This window comes from Ambystoma mexicanum, chromosome 6q (assembly GCF_040938575.1).
Source record: "Ambystoma mexicanum isolate Mex_15411 chromosome 6q, UKY_AmexF1_1, whole genome shotgun sequence".
Taxonomy (NCBI): domain Eukaryota; kingdom Metazoa; phylum Chordata; class Amphibia; order Caudata; family Ambystomatidae; genus Ambystoma; species Ambystoma mexicanum.
This window is the reverse complement of record NC_090937.1, coordinates 1,538,060,127-1,538,069,616: the sequence shown is the minus strand read 5'-3', so window position 1 is coordinate 1,538,069,616 and position 9,490 is coordinate 1,538,060,127. Positions and strand designations below refer to the sequence as shown.

Here is a 9,490-nt window from a genome sequence, read left to right as displayed (position 1 = left end):
ATACAGTAAGAAGCGCTGGCAATGAAAACAAAGAGGGTTTTTTGTTCTGTGCAGGATTTATTAAAAACAACAAAAAAAACATAATCGCAGGACTTATTCAGCCATCTTTGTCAATGCTTGAATTGCCCATGACCTGCCCACCTATCTGCCATGGTACACCACAGAGAGCTGGATCCTGCATTTCCGCATGTTCTCCATTCAAGCATTACCCTTGGGCGTGTGTCCATGGTGATGCTGCACGCGCCTGTAGTGAGCGCATCGTGATGTTTCGCACACTGTTGTGATACAGTGCGCCTCTCCTAGTGCTGAACGCACAGCTGGCTAGGCGCTACACAGTGGCACCGGTCGCCCTCTGTGTGCAGGGCTCCTAGCCAATAGCTCCCTGTATTAAAGCAGAGACCCTGAACACGCCCCCTATTCTATAGACGATGCGGGCTTCGGTGCATCGAATTTCTCCGCCTCTCTGTACTAAAGTCCGCGACCCGCTCCGATGGGCGCAGCTGTGGTGCCCGGCACTCGCTGCGCTCTTTGCCCGAGTGCCCTCACTTCCTGCTTCGACGCTGCGATAATTAAAACAAAAAAAAAAAATAGGATCCTCGCTTCCCTGTCAGCGCCGGCTTCCTGTGGGGCTGGTGAACCATGGGTTAACACTTTCCAAATCCCCTATCCGCTGAAAGGGGGATACACACAGCTGCTTTGCTCTGTCGTGTGTTGGCACATGCACGTGGGCTCTTGTACTAAAACATTACGCGAGCGGATGTATGAGGACAAAAAAAAGATAGTGCGGGGAAAGGTAAACTGCCCTTACTCGGGACGCACTTCAGAACTTCAGACGTGTTATCTCCCGCAGGAGCAGTGATGTTTGCTTAAAACGAGCGAGAACGGCCTTTTCCACCCTGGTCTGAAAACGACGTGTACCTCGGTGCTTTTGAAACATTGAATACCCAAGTAAGGCAACACCGGCGGGGAGGGGGCCCAGCGCCGCGCGAGAGAGCGTCCCCCTGAACTGCAGCGCTCCGCGGTCAAGCGCGGAGCGGGAGGTTGCGGTGGGCGGCAGCGGCATCAGCATCCGCGGCTTCCGGCGCCCTCTTTCCATTGGGCGCCACGCCCGGGGGATGCGCTGACGCCACTCGCCCCTCCTGTCTCTCGGGGGCGCTGCTCCGCCGGGGCAGGGCTGAGGAGAGGAGCAAGTAGTCAGAAGCAGCGGGCCGAGCTCTCACGCGGACTCCCGGACCGAAAGGCGCAGCCCCAGCTCACTCTGCCCGAATTGCTCCCAGCTGCCCGCGCCAGGGTCCTGCCCCTTCACGCCACGCTTGGAGGAAACTGAGGTGGCACGGCAGTGGCGCAGCCAGACCCAACTAGCACGCTGGACACAGGGCAGAGGAGTCCTGCTGCCAGATGTCCACAAAACGATGCTACTCCCAAGAGAAGGAACGGAATTCCACCCATATGCCCTGCCAGGCTGCAGAACAACGAGAGGTACGATAACCCACCCAAGCACTCTGAAGCCTTGATAGTAATGACTCTTGGCTCTATATACTAACAGCAACCGCAATTGACCAAACAATGTTACAATTACAATTTAATAGTCGTTAAGTTAAATCTTTAACGTGCATAAAAGGGTACTTTTTTTTGGATGTAATTTGCTCTGCCAACTAAGAGGACTGAGGCAGAGAGATTAAAGTGTTATATTCCGTTCATTTGTACAGGGTTTGACTAACTTTGTTTGTTGAGGTATGGGACGTTTAATGGGGTCCCACACACCAGCACCCGCAGTTACCCTCTTCAGAATGGCTGTATCAATTTAAAGCAGAGTCATGTCTCCAAAGTCATGTTTCCATCTGCTAGACCTAGCTTAGCTGGACCAGTGGAGCGGGGCGGGAGGCTGCAGGGGGTGACGCTGCAGGCGACGTGCACCGGCTGCTGCTAATTCTGCCTGCTAGGGGGAGAAGTTGCATGGAACATTTCTGCGATGAGCGATATGGGTTATCTGATGGAGTGGCACGATGCAGGCTCCATGCCCATTACCTGTGGCACAGCATTTTTGGATCAGTTTAGCTGCTCTTTGAAAGCTTATATTCCTTATCTCTGAGAAGGCACATGCCACATGAAACAGGAACTTTCAGGGTCTGGGAATGGAGGGTCCTGGTGATCATGTCTGATTAAAACCTCTTACCCTTCTAGGATTGCCTGCAGAACGCTGGGTGAGGTTGGCTCCAATTCTTCACGCCCCCGCCCGGGAAGATGCTGATACAGGTACCCCCGAGTCAATTTATGGAGAAGCACCTTTCGCTGGACAAGCCCGAGCAGCTCTGTGCCACCCCAGACCTGCTGCCCTCCTCATTCATGACTGAGGCCCCCTCAGCCCAGGCGGAGCTGGACTCGGCGCTCTCCAACTCCACCAACGCCACCGAGTGCGGCAAGGAGAGCCTGCTCTACGGCGAAGTGGAGAAGATCATCATCGGCGTGGTGCTGTCCATCCTCACGCTGTTGACTATCGCCGGCAACGGGCTGGTCATTATCTCAGTCTGCATCGTCAAGAAGCTGCGGCAGCCTTCCAACTACCTGGTGGTGTCGCTGGCCGCCGCAGACCTGTCCGTGGCCCTAGCCGTCATGCCCTTCGTCATCATCACTGACCTGGTGGGGGGCAACTGGCTGTTCGGCAAGGTCTTCTGCAATCTTTTCATCGCCATGGACGTGATGTGCTGCACCGCCTCCATCATGACACTGTGCGTGATCAGCGTGGACAGGTGAGGAGCTAGCCCCAGCCAGGAAGTGCCTAGAGGTGATTCATTTCATATTGCTGGGCTCTACAAGTCTCATGATCCATTCATCACCTCATAATAAATCAGTTTAAGGAGTGCAAGTCAAGGAATGAGGATACAGATCTGCATGAGATGCACCAGGAATGCCTACACGCAATTGAGTTCACAGTACTGAGCTATACACAACTCTTCATTCATTCATCTCTCCCATGAATACATATATCTATCAATCTAAAGGGGCAGGGCATCCTGGCAGCCCTGTAACTGGAAAGGGATATAGCTATGACTGCCTGGAGACAATCCTGTTTACAGTGAGCGATACATGTGCCTTCATTTCTTATGCTGAGACATACATTACTCTAAGAGATGCTAGGCAGGCAATGAGGCCAGAGAGACCCTCAGGCTATTCAGTTCATAGTGCTATGCTACACAAGCCTCTTCACTCATTCATCACCCTCACATCTCCCTCGAAGAGATGCAAAGCAGCCACAGGGGACAGAGATCAGAAAGGGCCACACAAGGAAGTGCAGAGGCAATTCAATTCACAGTAAAGTGCTATACAAGCCCCTCCAGTCATTCATCACCCTCGTGTATCCACACAGGGAAGTGCCCATAGGCTATCCAGTTCACAGTGCTGTGCTACACAAGCCCCTACAGCCATTCATCACCCTCGTGTATCCACACAGGGAAGTGCCCATAGGGTATCCAGTTCACAGTGCTGTGCTACATAAGCCCATCCACTCATTCATCACCCTCGTATCTCCACACAGGGAAGTGCCCATAGGCTACACAGTTCACAGTGCTGTGCTACACAAGCCCCTACAGTCATTCATCACCCCCATATCTCCACACAGGGAAGTGCCCATAGGCTATCCAGTTCACAGTGCTGTGCTACACAAGCCCCTACAGTCATTCATCACCCTCATATCTCCACACAGGGAAGTGCCCATAGGCTATCCAGTTCACAGTGCTGTGCTACACAAGCCCCTACAGCCATTCATCACCCTCGTGTATCCACACAGGGAAGTGCCCATAGGCTATCCAGTTCACAGTGCTGTGCTACATAAGCCCATCCACTCATTCATCACCCTCGTATCTCCACACAGGGAAGTGCCCATAGGCTACACAGTTCACAGTGCTGTGCTACACAAGCCCCTACAGTCATTCATCACCCCCATATCTCCACACAGGGAAGTGCCCATAGGCTATCCAGTTCACAGTGCTGTGCTACATAAGCCCATCCACTCATTCATCACCCTCGTATCTCCACACTGGGAAGTGCCCATAGGCTACACAGTTCACAGTGCTGTGCTACACAAGCCCCTACAGTCATTCATCACCCTCATATCTCCACACAGGGAAGTGCCCATAGGCTATCCAGTTCACAGTGCTGTGCTACATAAACCCCTCCAGCCATTCATCACCCTCATATCTCCACACAGGGAAGTGCCCATAGACTACACAGCTTACAATGCTGTGCTACACAAGCCCCTCCAGCCATTCATCACCCTCATATCTCCACACAGGGAAGTGCCCATAGGCTATCCAGTTCACAGTGCCATGCTATACAAACATCCCTAGTCATTCTTCACCCTCGTGTATCCACACAGGGAAGTGCCCATATGATATCCCGTTCACAGTGCTGTGCTACATAAGCCCATCCACTCATTCATCACCCTCGTATCTCCACACTGGGAAGTGCCCATAGGCTACACAGTTCACAGTGCTGTGCTACACAAGCCCCTCCAGCCATTCATCACCCTCATATCTCCACACAAGGAAGTGCCCATAGGCTATCCAGTTCACAGTGCTGTGCTATACAAGCCTCCTCAGTCATTCTTCACCCCCGTGTATCCACACAGGGAAGTGCCCATAGGCTATCCAGTTCACAGTGCTGTGCTACACAAGCCCCTCCAGCCATTCATCACCCTCATATCTCCACACAGGGAAGTGCTCATAGGCTATACAGTTCACAGTGCTGTGCTACACAAGCCCCTCCAGTCATTAATCACCCCATATATCTACACAAGTGAAGTGCCCATAGGCTATCCAGTTCACAGTGCTGTGCTACACAAGCCCCTCCAGTCATTAATCACCCCATATATCTACACAAGTGAAGTGCCCATAGGCTATCCAGTTCACAATGCTGTGCTACACAAGCCCCTCCAGTCATTAATCACCCCCATATATCTACACAAGTGAAGTGCCCATAGGCTATCCAGTTCACAATGCTGTGCTACACAAGCCCCTCCAGTCATTAATCACCCCCATATATCTACACAAGTGAAGTGCCCATAGGCTATCCAGTTCACAATGCTGTGCTACACAAGCCCCTCCAGTCATTCATCACCCTCATATATCTACACAAGTGAAGTGCCCATAGGCTATCCAGTTCACAATGCTGTGCTACACAAGCCCCTCCAGTCATTCATCACCCTCATATATCTACACAAGTGAAGTGCCCATAGGCTATACCGTTCACAGTGCTGTGCTACACAAGCCTCTTCACTCATTAATCACCCTCATGTATCCACACAGGGAAGTGCCCCGAGGCTATCCAGTTCACAGTGCTGTGCTACACAAGCCCCTACAGTCATTCATCACCCTCATATATCCACACAGGGAAGTGCCTATAGGCAATCCAGTTCACAGTGCTGTGTCATGCAAACATCCCCAGTCATTAATCACCCACGTGTATCCACACAGGGAAGTGCCCATAAGCTATCCAGTTCACAGTGCTGTGCTACACAAGCCCCTCCAGTCATTCATCACCCTCATGTATCCACACAGGGAAGTGCCCCGAGGCTATCCAGTTCACAGTGCTGTGCTACACAAGCCCCTCCAGTCATTCATCACCCTCATGTATCCACACAGGGAAGTGCTCATAGGCTATACAGTTCACAGTGCTGTGCTACACAAGCCCCTACAGTCATTAATCACCCCCATATACCTACTCAAGTGAAGTGCCCATAGGCTATCCAGTTCACAGTGCTATGCTACACAAGCCCCTCCAGTCATTAATCACCCCCATATATCTACACAAGTGAAGTGCCCATAGGCTATCCAGTTCACAATGCTGTGCTACACAAGCCCCTCCAGTCATTCATCACCCTCATATATCTACACAAGTGAAGTGCCCATAGGCTATACCGTTCACAGTGCTGTGCTACACAAGCCTCTTCACTCATTAATCACCCTCATATCTCCACACAGGGAAGTGCCCATAGGCTATACAGTTCACAATGCTGTGCTACACAAGACCCTCCAGTCATTCATCACCCTCATATATCTACACAAGTGAAGTGCCCATAAGCTATACCGTTCACAGTGCTGTGCTACACAAGCCTCTTCACTCATTAATCACCCTCATGTATCCACACAGGGAAGTGCCCCGAGGCTATCCAGTTCACAGTGCTGTGCTACACAAGCCCCTAAAGTCATTCATCACCCTCATATATCCACACAGGGAAGTGCCCCGAGGCTATCCAGTTCACAGTGCTGTGCTACACAAGCCCCTACAGCCATTCATCACCCTCGTGTATCCACACAGGGAAGTGCCCCGAGGCTATCCAGTTCACAGTGCTGTGCTACACAAGCCCCTACAGTCATTCATCACCCTCATATCTCCACACAGGGAAGTGCCCCGAGGCTATCCAGTTCACAGTGCTGTGCTACACAAGCCCCTACAGTCATTCATCACCCTCATATATCCACACAGGGAAGTGCCCATAGGCTATACAGTTCACAGTGCTGTGCTACACACACCCCTCCAGTCATTCATCACCCTCATATATCCCTCGGAGGAATGTAAAGCAGCCAGTGGGGACAGGGATCAGAAAGAGCCACACAAGGAAGTGCCTAGAGGCAGTTCAGTTGACAGCGCTGTGCTGTAGACGTCTCTTCATTCAGCCCTCCCAAGCTTATAACTCCAAAAGGTGCAAGGCGGCCTGCTGGGACACAGACTTCAAAAAGCCACTTCAGGAAGCACCTAGAGGCGATTCAGTTCACAGTGCTGCACTATACAAGTCTCGCGCCTTGAAACACTTGTGTATAGGCGCGTTACAAATACCATATCATATCATATCATATCATATCTTCATTCATTCATTCATTCATTCATTCATTCATTCATTCATTCATTCATTCATTCATCTTTCCCAAACATACACCACTCGAAGGGCTGCACAGTGGCTCATTTGCCCAGAGTTCATAGAATGTCAGCAAGCGATAACAGCTGTATACTCATAGTCCCACTGGCTCTACCGAAGCGTCTACATGCGTTTACAAAGTTTGGGGGCAGAACTCCTATTGCTCAGTGCGTTGGTGCACATGGCATCGCCCATCAGATGCAAACCTATCACGTGGAGGTGGCACAGGGAATCTGCTGACTGCAGTGCCAAATGAGCTGCAGGTGGGGCTGGGGGCTGGAGTACACAGCTGTTCATGGCACTGCTGGCTGAGCCCTACTGCACAGAACTGTGTGCACCCTGCAGGGCATATGTTAAACACGCATGAAGACTCATATATATAGCGTTCCATTGAGTTCGGGAGTGTAATGTTTATCATTATTGCACCTTGAGTAGCCCCTCCTTACTCTCTGAATAGTACGGTGGTGAAGTTCAGGCATAAAGTACAGCCATTCCCTTCTCCACATGTAAGTAGACTGCAAGGGAAAGCAAGGTGCACAACCTTCCCTCGCTATGTCACCTTACTGACCTTTGCAGTAGACTCTGAACCTGCATTTCTTCGAGGAGGCAGGACACCGTCTAGTTTATGCCTGGGTGGCATAAGATCGTTGTTTTATTCTCCCCTGTTCCCCTCCCTTGCCTTGTCGCGCTCTGAAACACTTGTGTATGAGCGCGATAGAAATAAAATATCAATTCAATTCAATATCCTCTCTCGTGGGGGCGTTTATCCTGGGTGGAAAATCCCCTCTCGTGGCTCAGGGCGTTTATCCAGGGTGGCATATCCCCTCCCGTGGCTCTGGGTGTTTATCCTGGGTGGCATATCCCCTCTCGTGGCTGAGGGCGTTTATCCCTGGTGGCATAACCCCTCTCATGGCTGGGGCCATTTATCCTGGGTGGTATATCCCCTCTCGTGGCTGGGGCTGTTTATCCTGGGTGGCATATCCCCTCTCATGGCTGGGGGCATTTATCCTTGGTGGCATATCCCCTCTCGTGGCTGGGGGCATTTATCCTGGGTGGCATATTCCCTCTCGTGGATGGGGGTGTTTATCCTGGGTGGCATATCCACTCTCGTGGCTGGGGCGGTTTATCCTGGGTGGCATATTCCCTCTCATGGATGGGGGCGTTTATCCTGGGTGGCATATCCCCTCTCGTGGCTGGGGGCAGTTATTCTTGGTGGCATATCCCCTCTTGTGGCTGGGGGCATTTATCCTTGGTGGCATATCCCCTCTCGTGGCTTGGGCTGTTTATCCTTGGTGGCATATCCCCTCTCGTGGCTGGGGGTGTTTATCCTGGGTGGCATATCCCCTCTCGTGGCTGAAGGCATTTATCTGGTGGGCATTTATCCTGGGTGGCATATTCCCTCTCGTGGCTGGGGGCGTTTATTATCTGTGGCATATCCCCTCTCATGGCTGGGGCCGTTTATCCTGGGTGGCAGATTCCCTCTCGTGGCTGAGGGCCTTTTTCCTGGGTGGTATATCCTTTCTCGTGGCTGGAGGCGTTTATCCTGGGTGGCATATCCCCTCCCGTGGCTGAGGGCGTTTATCCTGGATGGCATATCCCCTCTCGTGGCTGGGGATGTTTATCCTGGGTGGCATATCCCCTCTCGTGGCTGGGGGCATTTATCCTTGGTGGCATATCCCCTCTCGTGGCTGGGGCCATTTATCCTGGGTGGCATATCCCCTCTCATGGCTGGGGGCGTTTATCTTGGGTGGCATATCCCCTCTCGTAGCTGAAGGCATTTTTCCTGGGTGGCATATCCCCTCCCGTGGCTCAGGGAATTTATCCTGGGTGGCATATCCACTCTCGTGGCTGGCGGCGTTTATCCGGGGTGGCATATCTCCGCCCATGGCTGGGGGCGTTTATCCTGGGTGGCATATCCCCTCTCGTGGCTGGGGCATTTGTCCTGGGTGGCATATCCCCTCTCGTGGATGGGGGCGTGTATTCTGGGTGACATATCCCCTCTCGTGGCTGGGGCTGTTTATCCTGGGTGCATATCCCCTCTCGTGGCTGAGGGTGTTTATCCCGGATGGCATATCCCCTCTCATGGCTGGGGATGTTTATCCTGGGTTGCATATCCCCTGTCGTGGCTGGGGCCATTTATCCTGGGTGGCATATCCTCTCTTGTGGCTGGGGGCGTTTATTCTGGGTGGCATATCCCCTCTCGTGGCTGAAGGCATTTTTCCTGGGTGGCATATCCCCTCTCGTGGCTGGGGCATTTGTCCTGGGTGGCATATCCCCTCTCGTGGATGGGGGCATGTATCCTGGGTGCATATCCCCTCTCGTGGCTGAGGGTGTTTATCCCGGATGGCATATCCCCTCTCGTGGCTGGGGATGTTTATCCTGGGTGGCATATCCCCTCTCGTGGCTGGGGGCATTTATCCTTGGTGGCATATCCCCTCTCGTGGCTGGGGCCATTTATCCTGGGTGGCATATCCTCTCTCGTGGCTGGGGGCTTTTATCCTGGGTGGCATATCCCCTCTTGTGGCTGAAGGCATTTTTCCTGGGTGGCATATCCCCTCTCGTGGCTGGGGCCATTTA

At 52.4% G+C, this 9,490-nt stretch overlaps 1 protein-coding gene across 1 annotated transcript in view; it reads left to right on the top strand.

Annotated features, from left to right (window-relative positions):
• The first annotated feature begins 631 nt into the window (after positions 1-631).
• Positions 632-9,490, top strand: part of LOC138516822 (5-hydroxytryptamine receptor 7-like) — a 354,001-nt gene continuing 345,142 nt past the window's right edge. Inside the window, exons 1-2 of the mRNA XM_069632244.1 lie at positions 632-1,479; positions 2,185-2,750. Coding sequence (XP_069488345.1) covers positions 2,245-2,750 — 506 coding nt within the window. The 5' untranslated portion in view covers positions 632-1,479; positions 2,185-2,244. The remainder of the gene's footprint in view (positions 1,480-2,184; positions 2,751-9,490) is intronic.